The following is a 23,417-nucleotide window of genomic DNA, read 5'->3' as shown; positions in this document are numbered from 1 at the left end:
CAGCTGAGCTATTTAAAATCCTAAAAGATGATGCTGTTAAAGTGCTGCATTCAATATGCCAACAAATTTGGAACACTCAACAATGGCCACAAGACTGGAAAAGGTCAGTTTACATTCCAATTCCAAAGAAGGGAAATGCCAAAGAGTGTTCAAACTACCGCACAATTGCGCTCATTTCACATGCCAGGAAGTTTATGCTCAAAATCCTACAAGCTAGGCTTCAGCAGTATGCGAACCGAGAACTACCGGAAGGACAAGCTGGGTTTCGAAGAGGCAGAGGAACTAGAGATCAAATCGCCAACATTCGCTGCATCATGGAGAAAGCAAGAGAATTCCAGAAAAACATCTATTTCTGCTTCATTGACTATGCTAAAGCCTTTGATTGTGTGGATCACAACAAACTGTGGCAAATTCTTAAAGTGATGGGAGTACCAGACCACCTTACCTGTCTCCTGAGAAACCTGTACGAGGGTCAAGAAGCAACAGTCAGAACCAGACATGGAACAACCGATTGGTTCAAAATTGGGAAAGGAGTACGACAAGGCTGCATATTGTCACCCTGCTTATTTAACTTATATGCAGAGTACATCATGAGAAACGCTGGGTTGGATGAATCACAGGTCGGAATTAAGATTGCCAGGAGAATTATCAACAACCTCCGATATGCAGACGATAACACCCTAATGGCAGAAAGTGAAGAGGATCTAAAGAGCCTCTTGTTGAGGGTGAAAGAGGAGAGTGCAAAAGCTGGTTTGAAACTCAGCATTAAAAAAACGAAGATCATGGCATCTGGCCCCATCACTTCCTGGCATATGGAAGGGGAAGAAATGGAAGCAGTGACAGATTTTACTTTCTTGGGCTCCAAGATCACTGCAGACGGTAACTATAGCCATGATATTAAAAGACGCTTGTTCTTTGGGAGGAAAGCTATGGCAAACTTAGACAGCATAGTAAGAAGCAGAGACATCACCTTGCCGACAAAGGTCCGTCTAATCAAAGCTATGGTTTTCCCTGTAGTAATGTATGGCTGTGAGAACTGGACTATAAGGAAGGCTGAGCGCCAAAGAATTGATGCTTTCGAACTGTGGTGCTGGAGAAGACTCTTACGAGTCCTCTGGACTGCAAGGAGGTCAAATCAGTCCATCCTAAAGGAAATCAACCCTGACTGCTCATTGGAAGGACAGATCCTGAAGCTGAAGCTCAAATATTTTGGCCACCTAATGCGAAGAGAAAACTCTCTGGAAAAGACCCTGATGCTGGGAAAGACTGAAGCCAAAAGGAGAAGGGGACAGCAGAGGATGAGATGGCTAGATAGCATCACCAATGCAATGAATATGAACTTGAGCACACTCCGGGAGAGAGCGCAGGACAGGAAGGCCTGGCGTGCTATGGTCCATGAGGTCACGAAGACTCGGACACGACTGAACGACTGAACAACAATGCTCCCTACCCCACATCATTAGCATTTCCACCATTGTCAACATCCCACACAGCTATTGCAACAGCAACAGTGAGTGTGCAAGTATCTAGGGCAAGTATCACATTTTCTCCAGGTGCAAAATGTTATCCTTCGATGGCTAGGGAAACGGGCTATCCCTGAAAGGAAGCATACATTTGAAGGGGAAGGCGGAGGTACCAACTATGCACAACAAATGAAATAGAAATGCTCATTTATTGTGCAAAATACTGCATTTGCTACGGTGAAAGAAAATAAAAATAAGTGGCTTGCCTGCCCTGGGACTGAATGTATATTGTTGCTAGGGTCCTGATTTGGAACTGGTGCTCTGTGGTTTTCAGTTCCATGAACACTGAAGCTGCTTAATGCTGCCTTTTAAGATTTTTTAAAAATATATTGTTATAGTTAATGCTTTGCCGTTACGGTGTGAGGGAGGAGAGGGGATGGAGCATTATCTGGCATATATTTAGCTGAAGCCATGACCTCCCACTAACAGAAATATACCGATGCTTCTGTTGGATTCTGTGCTTTTCTGCAGTCAAGCTAATCTCAGCAAACCTGCGTATCGAGTCCAAAACCCTCCTAATTTGTACCGCTCACAGGGATGCCATCTCCAAGCACGCAGACAGCGATGTAAAAGGTTTTTTATTTTTAATGTTCAGTGGCAAGATCTCGGATGGTATTGATTGCAGAAAGGGAAGGTATCATCACATCCCCCGTTGCTTATAATGTAGCTCATCAGACACCAAGTTAAGTGGTAGTGACACCCTGGCGTGCTTCACAAAGTCACATTGAGAGTAGCTGCTCCATCTCAGATATGGCTTTATAGTCATTCCTTCCTCTGTCTCCATCTGATTTAGCTGGGTTATTGTACTACTGTGTGTGTCTGCAATCTTGTTGCAGAATAATCTCTCTGCGTATAGTTCAATTTCTCAACATCCCATCCTATTCTAGTACAGCTTTGCTCAATGTGGTGCCCTCCAGATACGTTGGACTGCAACTGCCATAATTACCAGCCAGCATGCTGGCCTCTATAGCTGTGCTACAGAGAACTTTAAGAACTCTACTGGCTTATATTAGCAGGCAGTGCTTACCTCCATGCTGTGGAAACCTCCAAGCTGCTGATTAAGCAGCTGCTAAAGGCACAGGAGCAGCCCAGGCTATTTTTTGTCATCAGTTGGCAGCCCTAGAAAAACACTTATTTCTTATTTGTTTATTTGTTTGTGTATTTATTTGTATCCTGCCTTTCTTCCACCATGGAAGCCAAGGTAGTCTCCTATCCAGCCATTAACCAGACCCAGCACTACTTAGCTTCTACAACTGTCAGGTCTCCAGCCCTCACGTGTGTGCAATCAAACAAAGAAGTCAATCTCCAAGTAAATAGGCTTCATTATGCGAAGTAATCAGTCCATCAGCAATTCAGGTTACTGATCTGGTCATCTTCTGACAACCCAATATTAAGATCCTTGGTTAAGTTGACACAACATTAAATAGCTTACCTAAAGATCCCTTTGAGGGATGCACACCATATAAGAGAAAGCTGTTGCACTTCTGACACTAGTCTACAGCACAGAACCTAAAAGGCTTTCTCAGTCCTGCCCTCAGGGAGTGTCTTCCCCTAGAGACCTCCTGTGGTGGGCCAACCTGGTAGAATGCCTTACTTCCTTATGCTGCTCCTCCCTCTTGACTCTACATCTGATCTGTGCATCTATGATGCTCACTTTCTCCCCCTCTGAGAGATGCTGGGCTCCCACAGAAGGAGCAAGCGCTAGTTACATTATGTGGGCGTTGGTTTATGCTAGTTCAATGTCATTACTGCTAGTGCTGGGACACAGCTGGATACTATCCATTGGGTGTGCATATTTTGTCATTACCCAGGTTCCAAACCCCCAAAAGTATGAATTGGTTTTAACCACTTGGCTTCATCCTCATCAGCAATTTCTCCCCCACAAGAATTGCTCCTGGCATTTGGGCAAGGAGGAGGTCACAGTTTGCACCGCATCCTGTAAATTGTCACTGTTATGCTCTACTTCTTGGTTTCGAGCATGATGAGCCTCGTTAAGGAAGCATTTTGTGCAATTGGTTCAGACGAAATCGCTACAAGACATAGATTTCTTAATGGTTTAGAATCTGTGTGTGATTATGTGGCCTTGTTTTCATTTCCATACACGATGAGCAAAATTGACATACCTGGAATCAGAACACGGATGGAAGTCCTTTTGCTGATACAGAAGATGTTGGAGCACAGTTGGCTTCCTCGCAGTACTGCTGTGCTCAAAGTGGGAGGGGGTGGTATGGTGGAGCAGAGCAATTTCTTAGTGGTCCTTGGAAGAGAAATGGGAAATAAGAGGCTGTGGACAGCTTGATCTTCAAAAGGTTCTGGTACCTTCAAAAGATTCTTTCTTGATTCTGGGGGAGAAAATGCAAGCTATTCCTTGTGAATTTTAGTCCGACGGGATGTGCAGAGGAGGGATTATGTTCCATCAAAGACAGAGAGAATCTTTGGGAAGAAGTAACTTACAACATCACTCTCTTGTAATCAGCACAGATTCCAGGCTGACAGAAAATAGCATGCAAGAGGGCTTATTTGCTTCTTTTTCAGTTCCACCTCTTAAGAGCTTTGCAATCTTGGGGGAAAGCATCAGGGCCTGTAGACCCATACCCAGACCTCCTAGCAATGTATAGGCAGGGCCATGTGTTTTGCTCCCAAAGGTTTTAGCAGAAGCAGGAATGGAAGGATCCCACTCACTCTCCTCAAACTCTGGACTGCATTGTGGGATTCAGAATGAAATCCAGAGTATTCCAAAGCTTAATTTCTCCATGGCTCATTTCATTCAGACGCTTTCAATGGTCCTCTAATGCACCCCAGGAAAGAACTTGGGAATCACTCTGTGAGGGGATGTAGGGAAAGTGGGGCAGAATGTTCACAGCCAGGGACTGCCCAAGACATTTTGCTGCTTGAGGCAAAGAGCAAGATGGCACCCATTTCCATGGATAGATGCTGACTAGACCAGCCACTGAATATTACTTCAATCAGACAGCAGCATCTTCCATTGCACCTGAGGGCTGTGAGCATGCAACATGGCACACACAAACCTGTCCTCTAACACCATAGCTCCCCACCCCACCTACATCTGCCTGAGGTGGCTGCCTCACTCTCCCTAATGATAGGGCCGGCCCTGTTCACAGCTCTCTCTCTCTCTCTCTCTCTCTCTCTCATACACACACACACACACACACACACACACACACACACACACGGCACTGGCCAATCATATATTTTGTACTCCTGTGCTTCCATGTATACTGTTTTATTTTGGGTTGTGTGATAAGACTATTGAATTTGACGAACTGACAGTGAACATTATTAATGTAAAACTAGTTTTAAAAGGGCTAATATCCAACCCTTCCTCCCCCGCACAAATTTGAATTTCAAATGCAGCACGTCAATGCGTTAAAAAAAATATAGAAAAGTCAAATTCTGGAATGCTGCCAAATTTCAAACATGATTGTACAGCATTTTATTTTAGTTCTGCTCATAACTAAGTTCCTTGTATTCTTGGCTTTAAAAAAAAAAGGCTTTTAAGGACTCCACTATTAATTGCTCTTATTTTTCTACTGCTAAAAAAGGAAAGGGGGGGTTAGGCTGCACATTACTGGTTTTTTTTGTATTTTAAATAGTGTATCTTTATATTGGTTTGGATCCAGTTTTAAGGCACAATCCTATGCATGTTTGGATAGAAAAAAGTCATACAATTCCCAGCATGCTAGCTGGGGAATGTTGGGCATTGTAGGACTTATTTTCTGTCTAAACATGCATAGGATTGCACCCATAGTCACACTTAGAGTTTGTTATTGTTTATTCGCTCAGTCGCTTCTGACTCTTCGTGACTTCATGGACCAGCCCACACCAGAGCTTCCTGTCGGCCATCACCACCCCCAGCTCCCCCAAGGTCGAGTCCATCACCTCCAGAATATCATCCATCCACCTTGCCCTTGGTCGGCCCCTCTTCCTTTTGCCTTCCACTTTCCCTAGCATCAGCATCTTCTCCAGGGTATCCTGTCTTCTCATTATGTGGCCAAAGGACTTCAGTTTTGCCTTTAATATCATCCCCTCAAGTGAGCAGTCTGGCTTTATTTCCTGGAGGATGGACTGGTTTGATCTTCTTGCAGTCCAAGGCACTCTCGGAATTTTCCTCCAACACCACAGTTCACATACTTAGAGTAGATTAACTTAATCATGAGTCTAAGTTAATCTACTCTAAATATGGCTAAGTCTGGATCCAACCCACTATATTTTATTACTGTTTATGTAAGCTGCCTAGCGAACATATGTTGATGGGTGGCCATATAAATATGGTTGGTAGGTAGATATATAGATAAATAAAATATCCACATTTCCCGGGTGGGGGGATAGAATTACCTTGCAAAGATTCTATGACGTGTGCATGCATATTGTTATACTATGTACATGTAACCAGTTCACTGAATGTGCACGTTTTGTAGCTAAAATTAATATGATTATTCTTTAAAATAAATTGTTTTTGCTTCCTGCAGGAGTTCCATTAAAATAAAATTTTTGCAGTGTCAGTGTTTAGAATAATGATAACCCAATTTCAGACAGTTGTACGTCTGCAGATATTTTTGCCTATTCCAGCACAATGTGGCGGGATAACCTTTCAGGGATCTTTCCCTGTTGCCACTGCAGGAGGAAGTGTCCCACATGTAGGAGCAAATAGAGTTGTAAACTGAGGTTTGCTGTAAACCCCTGATATGCAGAGAAAGAAGAATGAGAGAGGGAGAGAGAGAGAGCAAGGCAGAGAGGCAGGCAGGGGCTGGCTCTAAAGAAGTGTTAGGAAGAAATATGACCCTTGCTATTTCCTTGTGCAGCTACTGCCTCATTTATAATTATTTTTGCTAGTTCACTGTTTAAGATCTAGTTGCTTAGGGCCTCATTTAAATGGATTTTGTAATTCTTTTTTTTTGCAGTGAAGGCTTGTGTGTTTGCATTGTGTCTTTGAACTCTACTTAAAATAATTTGGTGTCTTCAAACTGTTGGGAAAACATTGTGAAATCAGTAGTTGTTGTTGTTGTTCAGTCGTTCAGTCGTGTCCGACTCTTCGTGACCCCATGGACCATAGCACGCCAGGCCTTCCTGTCCTGCGCTCTCTCCCGGAGCGTGCTCAAGTTCATATTCATTGCATCCGTGATGCTATCTAGCCATCTCATCCTCTGCCGTCCCCTTCTCCTTTTGCCTTCAGTCTTTCCCAGCATCAGGGTCTTTTCCAGGGAGTTTTCTCTTCACATTAGGTGGCCAAAATATTGGAGCTTCAGCTTCATTATCTGTCCTTCCAATGAGCACTCAGGGTTGATTTCCTTTAGGATGGACTGATTTGACCTCCTTGCAGTCCAGGGTACTCGTAAGAGTCTTCTCCAGCACCACAGTTCGAAAGCATCAATTCTTCGGTGCTCAGCCTTCCTTATAGTCCAGCTCTCACAGCCATACATTACTACTGGGAAAACCATAGCTTTGATTAGACGGACCTTTGTCGGCAAGGTGATGTCTCTGCTTCTTACTATGCTGACTAGGTTGGCCATAGCTTTCCTCCCAAGGAGCAAGCGTCTTTTAATTTCATGGCTACAGTCACCGTCTGCGGTGATCTTGGAGCCCAAGAAAGTAAAATCTGTCACTGCTTCCATTTCTTCCCCTTCTATATGCCAGGAAGTGATGGGGCCAGATGCCATGATCTTCGTTTTTTTAATGTTGAGTTTCAAACCAGCTTTTGCACTCTCCTCTTTCACCCTCAACAGGAGGCTCTTTAGATCCTCTTCGCTTTCTGCCATTAGGGTGGTATCGTCTGCATATCGGAGGTTGTTGATAATTCTCCCAGCAATCTTAATTCCGACCTCTGATTCATCCAACCCGGCATTTCTCATGATGTACTCTGAATATAAGTTAAATAAGCAGGGTGACAATATGCAGCCTTGTCATACTCCTTTCCCAATTTTGAACCAATCGGTTTTTCCATGTCTGGTTCTTACTGTTGCTTCTTGACCCTTGTACAGGTTTCTCAGGAGACAGGTAAGGTGGTCTGGTACTCCCATCACTTTAAGAATTTGCCACAGTTTGTTGTGATCCACACAATCAAAGGCTTTAGCGTAGTCAATGAAGCAGAAATAGACGTTTTTCTGGAATTCTCTTGCTTTCTCCATGATGCAGCGAATGTTGGCAATTTGATCTCTAGTTCCTCTGCCTCTTCGAAACCCAGCTTGTACTTCCGGTAGTTCTCGGTTCACATACTGCTGAAGCCTAGCTTGTAGGATTTTGAGCATCACCTTGCTGGCATGTGAAATGAGCGCAATTGTGCGGTAGTTTGAACACTCTTTGGCGTTGCCCTTCTTTGGAATTGGAATGTAAACTGACCTTTTCCAGTCTTGTGGCCACTGTTGAGTGTTCCAGATTTGTTGGCATATTGAATGCAGCACTTTAACAGCATCATCTTTTAGGATTTTAAATAGCTCGGCTGGAATACTGTCATCTCCGCTAGCTTTGTTGTTACTAATGCTTCCTAAGGCCCACTTGACTTCACTCTCTAGGATGTCCGGCTCAAGTTCAGTGACCGCACTATCATGGCTATCAGGGACATTCAGATCTTTCCTGTATAGTTCTTCTGTGTATTCTTGCCACCTCTTCTTAATCTCATCTGCTTCTGTTAGGTCCCTGCCTTCTTTGTCCTTTATCATGCCCGTCTTTGCACAAAACGTTCCCTTGAGATCTCCAATTTTCTTGAAGAGATCTCTAGTCTTTCCCATTCTGTTGTTTTCCTCGATTTCTTTGCATTGTTCATTTAAGAAGGCCTTCTTGTCTCTCCTTGCTATTCTCTGGAACTCTGCATTCAGTTGGCTATATCTTCCCCTTTCTCCCTTGCTTTTCGCTTCCCTTCTTTCCTCAGCTACTTGTAAAGCCTCATCAGACAGCCACTTGGCTTTCTTGTATTTCTTTTTCTTTGGGATGGATTTCGTTGCTGCCTCCTGAACAATGTTACGGACCTCCGTCCATAGTTCCTCAGGCACTCTGTCTATCAGGTCTAATCCCTGAAATCTATTCCTCACCTCCACTGTATATTCATAAGGGATATGATTTAGGTCATACCTGAACGGTTTAGTGGTTTTCCCGACGTTCTTCAATTTAAGCCGAAATTTTGCAAGAAGCAGCTCATGATCTGAGCCACAGTCAGCTCCAGGTCTTGTTTTTACTGACTGTATGGAGCTTCTCCATCTTTGGCTGCAAAGGACATAATCAATCTGATTTCGATATTGACCATCTGGTGACGTCCATGTGTAGAGTCGCCTCTTGTGCTGTTGGAAAAGAGTGTTTGCTATGATCAGCATGTTCTCTTGGCAAAACTCTATTAGCTTTTGTCCTGCTTCATTTTGTACACCAAGGCCATGCCTGCCTGTTATCCCGGTGATTTCTTGACTTCCTACTTTAGCATTCCAATCCCCTATGATGAAGAGGACATCTTTTTTTGGTGTTAGTTCTAGAAGGTGTTGTAGGTCTTCATAGAACCGATCAACCTCAGCTTCTTCGGCAATGTTATGGCCAGATTTTGAAGAAATGACTCCAGTGTTTGGTGAAATACAGCCTGGCTGCCACTGTACCATTACACTGCTAATATACTTGCAGTGGGATAAATGTGAATTCCAAAAAAGTCTTTGAACAGGAGAACAGCTATCAGCAATAACTCTTGGGAAGTTAAGCTTTGAGAACAATAGACAGCAGAATCCTGCAGAAGCATATAGGAAATAGACAATTTCATATTTGACACAGATCTGAATATCTTAATACTGTTTTCTCCATTTAATTTGTTTTTAATAAACAAGTTTCTAGCCCCTATGGCTATGAAGATAGATTTAAACTCCAGGCATATTGCCTAGTGAAATCCTCAGAAGCTGCAGAAAAAGGTTGAACAGGATTTCAAGTTTGCAGAGGGAACAGCACTTTAGTGCCTTACACCAGGGGTGGGCAGAAGAAGGTAGTTCTCTAGGTGATTTGGAGTAGATCAGCAAGGATTTTTGACTCCCAATTGTTTAACAATAGCAGCAACAAAATGACTGCCGCCCCCTCCCAAAAGTTATACTGTTGAATAACGGTTGTATCCAACGTTAGTCTCACTCGTCGCATTCATTTCAAAGGGTCTACTCTAAACACTAACATTGGTCACAACCCAGTGATACTGCTGAAATGAGGGATGCTTGGGGTAACCAGGAGTGGGTTTTTGTATGAAGGTTTGTGAGCTCCCTTCTGGTTCTTAAAAAAAATTCCTGAGCTCAGAATTCTTAATTCTAAGTGTATGTCTTTTGCACCAGTCTCTGATTGTTGGATCTCAGGGTTCTAGTAAGAAAAGAAAAGAAACTAGATCCTGCAAACCTGAAGTCTTCCCACTCCTCCTTTACATAGCTCTGTCTGAGCTCTTCCTCACTTCACATCTATCAGCATATAACTGATGCAAACAGAGCAGTTATATGCCAGTGTGCTTAATGATTTGCACGAGTTATTCGGGTTACTCAGGTTGCACCATTCGGTTTTTCTCGGTACAGAATCCGGAGGTGCCGAGAGAGGTACATAAAAACAGGAGCTGCTCCGCTCTGGAAAGTGCGCTTGCCGTGCCGCTTTCACATCCATTCTTCCGTTGATAGAGCTCAGGGGAGGGAACAAGTTCTGTTCATTGGCAGCAGAAGGCGGCTGTGCAGAGTTCTGATTGGCTAGACACCTGTGACATGGCGGTGCGCCCTCCCCTCTCTCCCACAAGCAGTTCTGCAGCTTAAGAATGAACAACTTTTAAAAGCAACACCAGATGCCGTGTGATTGTGTAAATGTACAACAGCCTTACAGCTTGAGGAAGGGTGCTTTAAACCAAGAAATAAGAAAAATCAGCAGCCCATTAGAAGCTTGGGGTGGGGTGGGGTGGGGTGGGGGGAGGGCAAAACAAATGAGGAAAGTGTGGTCATTTGAAGAGTGAAGGTAGAGGGAAGCTGTAGTTCAGAGGCAGAGAACCTTAGGCCTGGGGGCCAAATCCAGCCTTCTAGGGTTCCCCAGATGGCCCCCACCCCTTTTCCCCCAGTCGCTGATCATCTGATGGCTTCCTGGCTTTTGCACCTTTCCCCCCCATTTTAAAAGGTTGAAATGGGTCTCCTAAGATACTGGCAGTAAGAGCTTTAAGCTTAAAGCATGGTAGGTTTTTTTGTATTTTTGGCCCCTTTCCCTTTGGTCGGCACCCCTTTTGCCCTCAGTCCCACCCTACACTGGAATTCAGCCCTTGGGCTGGAAGAGGTTCTGCACCCCTTATGTAGTTCCACTGGTGACTAGCCAGCAAGCAGGACCACCAAGCCAATCTTAAGATACGGCAAGTGCATATGGGTGAAGGCAGTTCTTGGCACCCTGGGCTCAGGTCATTAAGGGCAGTGGAGGCTGGTGGCTCCGATGTCAGTGGGGCTGTGCATCCGCTCTGAGTTTCAGTCGGAACCAGTCAGGACTCTAAGGCTGCTTTTACACTAAAGAAAAAAGCTGGAGTCCTCCCACTATGGAGCCTTTCCGTGTTTACAGCGGGCTCCCAGGCAACGACCACATGATTGCTGAGAGGGGAAGCTTTTAATTTTCAAGGTTCCATAGAGCTCAATGAAACAGCTCCCCACCCTGCTTTAATAGTGTAACAATCCAACTTAAACAAATAGTGAATTAGTTCCAGATCTTTTTGAGATGGAATAACCAGGAAATACCTCTAGATGTGCCCTTGAGGTTGACAACGTCATGAAAAGGACTCACAAACTTCCATGAGTGAGCAATCTCAATAGCAGGATAAAAGCTCCATGTGAAGAAGCCCTAAAAGAGCTGTTGAAGGTTCTCCACAGAGTTCTGAGTGGTTCTGACAGAAACCCGGAGCAGATTCACCACCTCACTGACGTTGAAGCCACCAGCCTCCATTGATTAAGGGCTCTAAAGACCAAGACCAGCATTTTAATTTGACCATTTCTGACTGGATTTTCCACCAGTTGCACCTTTTGACCTTCTTTAAAAGGCAGCCTTCACCTTTTGTAGAGAGCACTGCAATCATCTAGTCTATGTACTTTTGAGTAAGCATCTTATTTATTTATTCCATTTATACCCCACCTTTCTCCCTCTCGCAAGGAACGCAAGGCGGCTTACATTATCCTCCTCCTCACCGTTGTATCCTCACAACAACAACCCTCTGAGGTGGGTTGGGCTGAGAGTCTGTGACTGGCCCAAAGTCACCGAGTGAGCTTCCATGGCCAAGTGGGGACTAGAACCCGGATCTCCCGGCTCCCAGTCCGTCACTCTCACCACTACACTACACTGGCTCTCATCTTTGCATCAGGCTGTACATGAATTTAGGCTCAGAGTGTAAAATTCTGGCTCTGACTTTTTAGAAAACTAAAAAGAAGTCGAAACCTTAACAGAAACAAAAGCAACTGAGTATGAACTGAATGGAAAAATTCAGTGCTCCCATTGTATAAAGCAAGTATATTCCTTTTGTCCCAGGTAACATTCACATGAAATTGTGCACAAAATGTAACGAGAGGCTTGGAAATAGACTCTAGATCAGGGATGGGCAGAAAGTCAATCTACAGATGTTTTGGAGTTCAACTCTCAGCATTCCTAACTATTGACCATGCTGGCAGGGGCTTCTGGGAGCTGAAGTCCCAAAATCTGAAGATCTACCTTCTACCCACCCCTGCTCTAGATCACAGCAATAAACTGAGCCTTTATACTGGCAGAAAAGGCTCTTTCTCTATGGCACCCTTCCCCAACCCAGTACTTTCCAGATGTGTTGGGCTATAATGGCCATCATCCCCAGCCATGTTAGCTCATGATAGGAGTTGTAGTCAGGCATGTCTGAGTTGGGAAGGGCTGCTCTATGGTGCATAAGTGTTAAAGTCTCAGATGCAGCCAGTCGACTTCCTTCCTTGTCCATCTTGTCTAGGGGATCAAAGACCAATTCCCGTTTAGAGCAAGGAAGTAACATGGGAGGAAAACTTCCTGGATATCTGATGCAGCCGCTTGGAGAAAATAGTTGTATAAATGCCAGTACGTGGCTGGGACCCAAAGAGCTATTTTAGGGACACCGAAGGGCTTGGGTGTGTACACTGTTTGGTTTTGCCTCCCCTTTGAACAACAGCTGCCAATGCTGGATGGGAGATCAGACACTGCACTTGAAACCCTTCTCAGATTTAAGAGAGGTTTGCTGTGTGCCATGAGAGCTGTTCCCTCCTGGGACATGCAGAGGAAAATGGACACCATAATCTGGATCCTGCCCTGAGAAATATAAACTGTTAAGATTATATAACAGGGACCATTGTTTTACAGGAAGGGGCCATGGCTGAGTGCTAGAGCACATTCATTGCATCCAGAAGGCGCCAGGTTCAGTCTTGGGCATCTCCAGTTAAAAGGATTGGCAGGAGGTCAGGGAAAGGACCCTTTCTCACCTGAGACCCTGGAGAGTTGTAGCCACTCAGAATATACTTTATTGGGACTAGAATGGACTGGGTTTCCACTGAGATTATTATTTCACATAGGATCGCTTGTCACCATGTTTGTTTCCTAGCAGGGGTCTTGTGCCTCTAATAGTTCTGATGAGAAGACATTCAACAGGTAGATCTCCCCTTGCAGTATCACCATGCTGGAAAAGCTGCATCTGTTTAATTTCTTCCTTATGCTATTGTTAAACGCCCAGAGCCCTGCCAGAAGGAAAAGGTAGCAAAACTACTGGATGCTCTCTTGCGCGACTGTGAGATCTGCTGAAACAGGATGCAAGGGGAATGGTAAGTGTCAGGTGGCTGAGTTGTCAGGCTGCTTCAGGTAGGATCTCCTGGCCAACCCACTTAGGTCACCATGGTTTGTGGCACAGAATACCTGGATTTACATCCTTTGCTCATCCATGCGGCTCACTGGGTAACCTTGGGCCAATCTCTTAGCCTAGACTACCTCACAAAGCTGTTGTGAGGATAAAAGCAGGAACTGTGCATTTATCCTAGAGATGGGTGAGAAATTCATTTCAGTTCAGTTTTGATAAGAATTTACCAAAATTCGCAGAGTTCTCCATACTGAAGACAAAACAAAATTGAGATGATAAAAAATGGAATCTGGGAGAAAGCAAAACTGACAGAGGTGTTCATACTGATCCAGGACTCTGACTGCTTTGCTCTTAAAAGTCTGGGTTTGAAACCCTGTATATTCAAATACATTAGTGCTGAATTAGGGTTGCCACTTCTTTTTTTCGACAGGCTCCTCGTCTTTATGAGCTAGGAGGCAGGCAAGTACAAAATGGTCCTCCCTTTGCTGAGAATAGCTGTACCTACTGGATTTGACTGAATATGTTTCATTGTGATAATTTGATAATTTACCAAAATTTGCAAAGTTCTTCATAAACGGGATGGAAGGATATAAACATTCCAAAGCGGGAGAAAGTAAACCTAACTGATTTGCCCATCCCTATCGTACAGGACTCTGGGCTCTTTGGAGGAAGATCAGGGTTGTTGTTGTTTTTCAAAAGTAATAAATACATAATTTTAGGGCACAATCCTATGCCAGTTTAGACAGAAAAAAAGTGCTTTTCCTCTGTCTAAGCATGTTTAGAACAGACTTTTTTTCTGTCTAAACAGGCATAGGATCATACCCTTAACTGTATTAATTTGGGGTGGGTTAGGGTATTTAAAAAAAAAAAAAATTATGGTAAAATTTTATTGTTTTAAATTGTTTTATGGTGGGTTGTACATCGCCCAGAGTGGCTGGGTGACCAGTCAGATGGGCGATTAATAAATTTAATAAAATAAAAAATAAATAAATAAATAAATAAATATTGTATGGTGATTTATATGCATATCTATTATACCTGACGGAGTGCCTTTCCCAATCTGAATCTACCCGGACACTACAATCAACATCTGGGGCCTTCCTCCGAGTGCCTCCTCCGAGGGAGGCTCAGAAGTGGCAACAAGGAAGTGGGCTTTCTCTGTGGTGGCCCCCCAACTGCGGAATGAGCTCTGGAATGATCTCTTCACTGAGGCCTGCCTGGTGCCAACTTTGTCATCTTTTCAGCACCAGGTTAAGACTGCCCTCTACTCCCAGGCATTTAATGGCATATGATGGGGCACTTATGTCAGCTGTCTTGAACAAGTCTGTCATTAGAATTGTGTTCTGAAATTGTTTTTAGCTATGTAATTGTTTTAAATTTTGTACCTTAAAATTGTTTAGACCATGTTTTATTATAATGTTATTTTATAATATTTATAATATGGTAGGTTTTTATATTTTTATGAATTATTGTGAACTGCCCAGAGAGCCTCAGCTATTGGATGGTATAGAAATGAAATGAAATGAAATGAATGAATACATACATGCATACATACATACATTCTTGCTATTTTTATAATGCTGTTTTATGTTGTCAGCTGCCATGTGGCTACGTATATAATCAACAAAAGGAACGGTGAGGGGGTCCCAGCATTCAGAGTCTTTCCAACAGAAAAGGTTGTCTAGAGTTGAAATATCACAATGTGTTTGCAAGGGAGTATGGCAGGGGCAGGCATCTTGTGGCCTCTCTAAATGTTTTGGCTTACAACTCCCATGATCCTTTACCATTGGATACGCTGGCTAGGGCTGATGGAAATTATAGGCCTAAACATCTGGAGGGCCACAAGTGGCCCACTCCTGGAGTATGGGATTGACTTCCCAACATGGTGGCCCAACAGCAGCTGGCCTGACTAGTGCACACTCTAGGCAGGCTCTCTGTCCCAACCTTCTCTTTGTCCACAAAGACGATACTCTGTGTGTGTGTGTGTGTGTGTGTGAAGGAGCAATCGCCTCTTCAGCACAAGCAGCCTGGGTGAAATGTGAAAAAGCAGGCAAGGAGAGTTTTCTGCCAATATTTAAGTGGAGGAAAAAGGACACTCCTCCTGACTGGAGAGACGTTGAATGCTAAAATTCAGCACACGGTGAAATCTTGTTGCCAGGTTCTAAATTTTTCACAAGACAAGGGGATTTTTCAACAACAAAAACTTCTACACTTCCCCCCTGGCTCTCCCCTATGCCTGGAACCCCTGCCCAGAAAGAAGATGTGGTGCCACCTCCATGGGCCAAGCTACAGGGGTTAGCCCAGGTGGGCGTCTTCACACAGGACAATCCTCTGTTTTGGAGAGGGGACAGTCCTCTCTTTGAAGGCGTCCTCTATTTAAAGGGCTGCCTGGCCCAAGTCTGATTTAAAGAATCATAAAGAGAGAGAGCAGCAGGGTCCTTGAAGTTGCCCATCAACAGCACCTGAACACAGTCAGGTCACTTGGTCACGGTCTTCCCCACTCTGGTGAATGTATCTATTATGGTATTTCTATTTAAATTATAGTTATTATTTCTAAATTTGCACCTATGCATATAACTTTGCATATGCAAATACCATGCAAATTGGTGTCCTCTTTCAACCTCTTTTTTTGGGTGATGTAATTCCTCTTTTTTGGCAATGCGTAAGTGGCCACCCAAGCACTGTATTGTATGCTACCTCCTAGAACAGGGACACCATTTTCATTTCATTTGATTTTTTATATTTCTATACTGCTCCATAGCCGAAGCTCTCTGGGCAGTTCACAAAAATTAAATTTGGTGCCACCAATGAGACAGTGAACTATATTTTAACAAGGAAATTGCTTGGTATGTTCTATGTGTGTGTGTGTGTGTGTGTGTATGAAGTACTAGTTCCACTCTACTCAGCACTGGTTAGGCCTCATCTGGAGTACTTGGTCCAGTTCTGGGCACCACACTTTAAGAAGGATGCAGACAAGCTGGAGAGGATTCAGAGGAGGGCAACAAAGATGATCAGGGGACTGGAAACAAAGCCCTACGAGGAGAGACTGAAAGAAGTGGGCATGTTTAGCCTTGAGAAGAGAAGACTGAGGGGAGATAGGAGAGCACTCTTCAAGTACTTGAAAGGTTGTCACAGAGAGGAAGGCCAGGATCTCTTCTTGATCATCCCAGAGTGCAGGACACGGAATCATGGGCTCAAGTTACAGGAAGCCAGATTCCGGCTGAACATCAGGAAAAACCTCCTGACTGTTAGAGCAATACGACAATGGAACCAACTACCTAGGGAGGTGGTGGGCTCTCCCACACTGGAGGCCTTCAAGACGAGGCTGGACAGCCATCTGTCAGGGATGCTTTGACTTGGACTCCTGCATTGAGCAGGGGGCTGGACTCGAGGGTCTTATGGGCCCCTTCCAACCATACTATTCTACTATTCTCTCTCTCTCTCTCTCTCTCTCTCTCTCTCTCTCTATATATATATATATATATATATATTCATTTCTCCTTCATGTCTTTCAGCATACGTGTGTTTCGTAGTGACTGCCCTGGGAGTGACAGCTGGGGCCCATCGCCTGTGGAGCCACCGATCCTACAAAGCCAAGCTGCCTTTGCGGATATTCCTGGCTGCAGCCAATTCTATGGCATTTCAGGTTGGCATGTAGTCTGGCTCATGCATGCATATGTATCCTTTTGATTTCTCTGCTGTCTGCTTGTCGATTGGCAGCCGAATTAATGAAGGGGCTCCCCTGAAAAGCCTCGAGTCTGAGACGACATGGAAGTTCTGCCTGCGATGTTAGCTTTGTCATGGTCCATTCACACATGCAAGTCTTCGCTTTACTGTATGTTGCCAACATCATGCAAAGAACATGCATGAGTATAATACCAGCCCACAGTCATCAGATCTTCATCATCATCAGAGTCATCAGAGTGTGTCACTCCTCTTCCTACAGATGCCTTGCATTAAAACTCCAGAGAAGAGAACCCTCAATTTTCTCCCCATTTTTGCCAAACCAAAGGGTTGTTTTTCTGCTACGGTAAATTACATTTGTGCTTTGAAACTGTAATAGGCATAGCGATCTTCTCCTTGCCGCATTTCTGGCACAAAACAAAATTAGGCTGCAGTCCTATACACATGTGAGCCTCGTGTGGCGCAGAGTGGTAGGCGGCAGTATTGCAGCCAAAACTCTCCCCACGACCTGAGTTCGATCCCAGCGGAAGCTGGGTCCTGGGTAGCCGGCTCAGGTCGACTCAGCCTTCCATCCTTCCGAGGTCGGTAAAATGAGTACCCAGCTTGCTGGGGGAAAGGTAGTCACGACTGGGGAAGGCAATGGCAAACCACCCCGCTATAGTCTGCCATGAAAATGCCAGCGAAAGCGGCGTCCCTCTAGGAGTCAGCAGTGACTCAGTGCTTGCACAGGAGGAACCTTTCCTTTCCTATACACACTTTCCTGGGAGTAAAGCCTATCGGACTCAGTAGGGCCCCCTTCACCAACCTGCTGCCCTCCAGAAGTTTTGGATGACAACTCTCAGCTTTCCTGAGCATTGGCTGTGATGTCTGGGGTTGATGGGAGTTGAAGTCCAAAACATTAGAAAGGCACCACGTTGGGGGAGACTGCAATAGGGGTTGTGCTGCATGTCATGTAAACCGACTTGTAGCATAATTTCCTTTGTAAGAGTATTTATATGCTCAAGGTCTAACTCAGCCTTCCCCCAGCTGGTGCCCTCCAGGTGTTTTAGGCTTCAAGTCCTATCAACCCCAGCCAACATGGCCAATGCTCAGGAATGCTGGGAGATGAGAAAAATATCTGGAGGACATCAGGTTGGGGAAGGCTTGTCTAACTAAACATTACATGCAAATATGTGCAGTGAGGAAATGGTAAATTTTGAAGGGCAGGTGCTCATCATGACAGGTCCCATAGCCACATCCCCAAGGAGAGTCCAAAAATGCAGGCAACAGGTTGATCCATATCTATATGGATATGTGTGTGTGCATGCATGCGTAGGTATTATGCATGTGTGAGTAGCAGCACATAGCATAATACCCAGTTTATTAGGATCTGCTGTCATTCACAGAATAGTCAGCTGGCAAAGGGCAGTGTAGCGGTTAGCATGTTGGATTTTGGCTGGAAAGACCAGAGATTACATGAGAAAAGAAAAGAGAGGGACATAACATGTCCCCAAACCACATAAGACCACCAGCTCAAGATTTTCCAGGAGTTCTTTTTCCCAGCATCGGGGAGAAACATTTGATCTTAAAGTCAACAAGCCAGTTACTAGTAGTTTTCATCATCAGGCACAGGTATTTTCTAAAGTTAATGGCCCTGTTCAGACATAACGGTAAGCCATGATGGTTAAGCATTTTGAGCTTACTGTGATGGTTTAGCATGCTGTGTGTAAGGCGTTTTTCCTAACCACGGTGGCTACATAACCACATTTTAACCACACTCACTAACCATGTGCTACAGCAGGCTTAGTGGCCCTAACTGTGGCTTAGCATGATGTCCGGCAGGCCCCCATGGTTATCTGAGTGCTGCCACAGAGCTCCACGGCAAGAGCGGCCAAAAACAGCCCTGCCGCTTTCGCCAGAGTGCGAGAGCTCCTCGGTTGACAACTGCCTAGCAACACGTGATGCAGCAGCCAAGCAGCAGCCTCCTTGCTCGCTGCCCCCGCCTGCAGTAAGCAACCGTACATGCACATGGGGAACAAAGATGCTTTCGATCCCACACCACTGTTACCAGCACAGCAACACTGAGTGTTTCGCACTCCCAGACACAAGTACCTGTGTCTGCTGCGAAAACATCCCCAGCTGGCCGGCTACTGGCCACACAGTGTCATCCCTTCCTCTAATGGCATCCCTCCCCCGCAAACTTTACCCTGCCCAGCCCCCAGTGTTGCAAAGTCGAAGCCCCAGTATGTGAGCAACGTTGCCACCCCACGCCACTGTGAGAGGGGCGGGTGGGGAGCTGGCGGGGAGTGTCTGGCATGAGGAAGACGGATCACAGGCCACATGTGTGCAGATGGCAGGATGTGCCCAGTGGAGAGACAGCTGCTGCAGCACCAAGCCCCAAGATCGCTGTCCACGGCTGCTGCAGCCCCAAGATGGCTGCCTGTGACTGCTGCAGCACCTAGCCCCAAGATGGCTGCCCATGGCTGTTGCAGCCCCAAGATGGCTGCCTGTGACTGCTGCAGCCCCAAGATGGCTGCCTGTGACTGCTGCAGCACCAAGCCCCAAGATCGCTGTCCACGGCTGCTGCAGCCCCAAGATGGCTGCCTGTGACTGCTGCAGCCCCAAGATGGCTGCCTGTGACTGCTGCAGCACCAAGCCCCAAGATCGCTGTCCACGGCTGCTGCAGCCCCAAGATGGCTGCCTGTGACTGCTGCAGCACCAAGCCCCAAGATCGCTGTCCACGGCTGCTGCAGCCCCAAGATGGCTGCCTGTGACTGCTGCAGCACCTAGCCCCAAGATCGCTGCCCATGGCTGCTGCAGCCCCAAGATGGCTGCATGTGACTGCTGCAGCACCTAGCCCCAAGATGGCTGCCCATGGCTGCTGCAGCCCCAAGATGGCTGCCTGTGACTGCTGCAGCACCAAGCACCAAGATGGCTGCCCACAGCTGCTGCAGCCCCAAGATGGCTGCGTGTGACTGCTGCAGCACCGAGCCCCAAGATCGCTGTCCACGGCTGCTGCAGCCCCAAGATGGCTGCCTGTGACTGCTGCAGCCCCAAGCTCCAAGATGACCACCTGTGGCCACTTGCTCTGCTGAGGCTGCTGGGATGTGTGGTGTCTGGAGGACTGCGGGGGTTTGCAGGACGGAGGGTGGTTATGGAGTGGTTAAGGTAACCAGATTGGGCTGTGGTTCCATGCACGTGTGGGGGAAGCACGCAGCATGGTTAGTGGTAACCACCATGAACTGTGGTTAGCCTAACCACTCTTCCCTGTGTTATGTCTGAACAGGGCCAGTGACTCTTAATTGCCCATTCAAGACCAAGCAACCCCCCAAATACTTTGCATTACAACAGGGATAGCTCACCACAATATATTGTTGCTGGGAAAATTAATTGCAGCTAAGCTCAGCGTGAACAGGGAAATCTGAGGGGGGTGGCAGATGATGTCATTAGCCCTGCTAATCAAAACGTCCCAGCAGCCCTGGCTCCACTGCACCACTGAATATGTGGAATAAAAGTCCAGTGGCTCCCTTCTTTGCTGCAGAGCAGAGGGCAAGGGGATGATTTGGAATGAAGCCATGCCTCACGGAAGAGAGATGCACATAAGCCTTCCTGCACCTGACTCATTTCTGCTGAAAATCACCCCACCTGCTCTTCTCCTTGAGGCATGTTTGTGAGGGAAACATGCTTCTGGGGCCCCCCAGGAGGTGGGGGAATGGCTGGAGGGCAATTTTCTGTAGAATAGAAGCAAGTCACTGAACTTCTTCACATGGAGTGTTTATCCTGCTATTGAGACTGGTGACTCGTGGAAGTTTGCAGGTCCTTTAGATGATGCTGTTAACCTTCAGGGTGTCTCCTGCACTAGATGACCTTTATTCCTTTTTTTTAAAAGATCGGAGATAATGAGCTATCAAATTACAACGCTTGAGTTCCCTGGTGAAAAGAGGAAAAGCCTCAATAAGAGGAGCTAGACCACAGCACCATCTAGCGGCTGTATGATGAAACATATGGAAGACTCAGATGAGGGGGAGGGGAAGAGGGAGAAACGGGGGGTGGGGAAGCACATGTAAAGGGGGTCTGTCGTGATCATGCATTTAAAACAGCCCTGTTTTAAATGCAGGATTTTAGGCTGGTGTAGAGATGCTCACTACCTCTGATACTGTTTGACATGAGGAAGTGGATAGAGAAACATTTTTCTCCCTCTCTCATAACACTAGAACCCAAAGGGAGCATCCCATGAAGCTGGGTGGTGGGAGATTCAGGACAAATAAAAGGAAGTACTTTTTCCTATGGCCCTTATACAAATCTATGGTGCCACCACACTCAGAATACTGTGAACGGTTCTGGCCACTACACCTAAAAAGGCTGTTCTAGAGTTGGAAAAGTTACAAAAAAGGGCAGCTAAAATGATCAAGGGGCTGGAGCCATTTCTCTATGAGGAAAGGTTACAGCAGCTGGGATTGTTTAGCTTAGAAAAAAGGTGAGTTAGGGAAGACATGATGAAGGTGTGCAAAACAATGCATGGTGTGGAGAAAGTGGATAGGGAGACATTTTTCTCCCTCTCTCAAACTACTAGAACCTGGGGTTATCCCATGAAGCTGATTCAGGGCAGATCAAAGGAAGTCCTTCTTCACACAGCACATAGTTAAACTATGGATTCCAGTTCCACAAGATGTAGTGATGGCCATGAACTTGGATGGCTTTAAAAGGGGATTGGCCAAATTCCTGGAGGAGAAGGCTATCAATAGCTACTAGTCCTGATCGCTATACACTATTTCCAGTATCAGAGGCAGTATGCCTGTGTGCACCAGTTGCTGGGGAACATGGGCGGGAGGGTGCTGTTGCACTCATGTCCCTCTTGTGGGTTTCCCGTGGGCAGCTGGTTGGCCACTGTGTGAACAGAATGCTGGACGAGATGGACCTTTGGTCTGGTCCAGTAGGGCTCTTCTTCCGTTCTTATGATTTGGGGTGCTTCCAGATGGAGGGCTCCTAGTGCTATCAGTCAAACTGAATGGTGCAGCTATTCCATCTTTTCCTCCCTAATGGATTTATTTGTGGGAAAAGTAAGGCGGAAGAAGTTAATGGGAAAACGAGGGAGGTTACAAGTGGAAGCTCTACTCATGCACAAGCGCACGCGTGCGCACACACACAGTAAGATTCTGTGAATGAAGCAGGGCAATGGGATAATAAAAGCACCCAGACACAATTCTTTTTCCGCTATGGCAAACTAGGTTTGTGTTTGAAATAACGATGAGGGCTATACAGCTAGGATTCAGGGGCTGATGGTGAAACGTAATTCTCTAAACCTTTTTGTTCTACCATGCAGAATGACATTTTTGAATGGTGCCGAGACCATCGAGTGCATCACAAGTACTCCGAGACAGATGCTGACCCCCACAATGCTCGGCGTGGCTTCTTCTTTGCCCATATTGGCTGGCTCTTTGTCCGGAAGCATCGAGATGTCATAGAGAAAGGAAGGAAGTTGGACTTCAGTGACCTGCTGGAAGATCCTGTCGTTACTTTTCAAAGAAAGTGAGTGAAATGGGGAACACCTTAGCAAGAGAAGGAGAGGGGACACAGCCACTTTCCAGCCTTAGCAACAACCCCCCCCCCCCCCCGCACACCCCACTGCTTTGTTAGGAGTTTACAAAGCTGGACAGATTTCTTTTAATGCAAATCCACCAAGGAATTATGAACTGAGCCAGCAAATGTTATTTGTGTGATTCTCATGGTACTTAACCGATAGTACTGCTGGTTTTGCATAGAGCTGTTGATAGGGAAAGCTGACAGTATAAACCTAACTTCATGAGATGTTGTATGGCAGTGTGGTGTATGCAATGCTCCTTAGAAGCAATTCCATAATTTTAGATCAGGAAAGCCTGAATAAGTAAAATGGTTGGCCACAGGATTATACTTGGCCAATATTATACGATAAAAGCTGGTTCACTTGATACGTTTATGTTTTTTGTCTCCATGCAAGCAGTCCTGAGTACATTCCCTAGATGTGCACTGGCATGGACACAAAAGTAGTTTGTGACCTGAGCAGTCACAGATACAGTTGAAAACAATTCAATTCAATCACATTTATTGCATTTACATCTCATCTCTGACCTGCTTCAAAAGACTGGCTTAGAAAGGAGATAAAGCTATGCACAAATAGTAAGGACAAAAGAAAACACCGATGAGAATTAAAGAAAAAACCAATTTCTTAAGAATACTAGAGAGCAGGGCAGCTGAAATATATATTTCTGTAGACTCATGAAAGGTGGGTTAAAACAGATTGAAATAAAAATGCTTCCTTAAAACCCCACCCTGTAAACTTGGGCTCGGGCAGGCCTCCCTTGGCAATGAGTTGGACAGCAGGGGGGTATTTCTCAGTCCCACCAGTCAAGCATCAAAGCACCCTCCTGTATTCACTCTGTGTGTGT

At 45.6% G+C, this 23,417-nt stretch overlaps 1 protein-coding gene across 1 annotated transcript in view; it reads left to right on the top strand.

Annotated features, from left to right (window-relative positions):
* Positions 1–23,417, top strand: part of SCD5 (stearoyl-CoA desaturase 5) — an 82,052-nt gene that overhangs the window by 36,354 nt on the left and 22,281 nt on the right. The window contains exons 2-3 of the mRNA XM_084855471.1: positions 16,845–16,975; positions 22,316–22,521. Coding sequence (XP_084711597.1) covers positions 16,845–16,975; positions 22,316–22,521 — 337 coding nt within the window. The remainder of the gene's footprint in view (positions 1–16,844; positions 16,976–22,315; positions 22,522–23,417) is intronic.

Source organism: Heloderma suspectum, chromosome 5 (assembly GCF_057233095.1).
Source record: "Heloderma suspectum isolate Gila_16-S chromosome 5, 16-S_ref, whole genome shotgun sequence".
In the NCBI taxonomy this organism is placed as follows: Eukaryota; Metazoa; Chordata; class Lepidosauria; order Squamata; family Helodermatidae; genus Heloderma; species Heloderma suspectum.
Note: the sequence above shows the minus strand (reverse complement) of the source record. Positions and strands in the feature narration are given on the sequence as shown.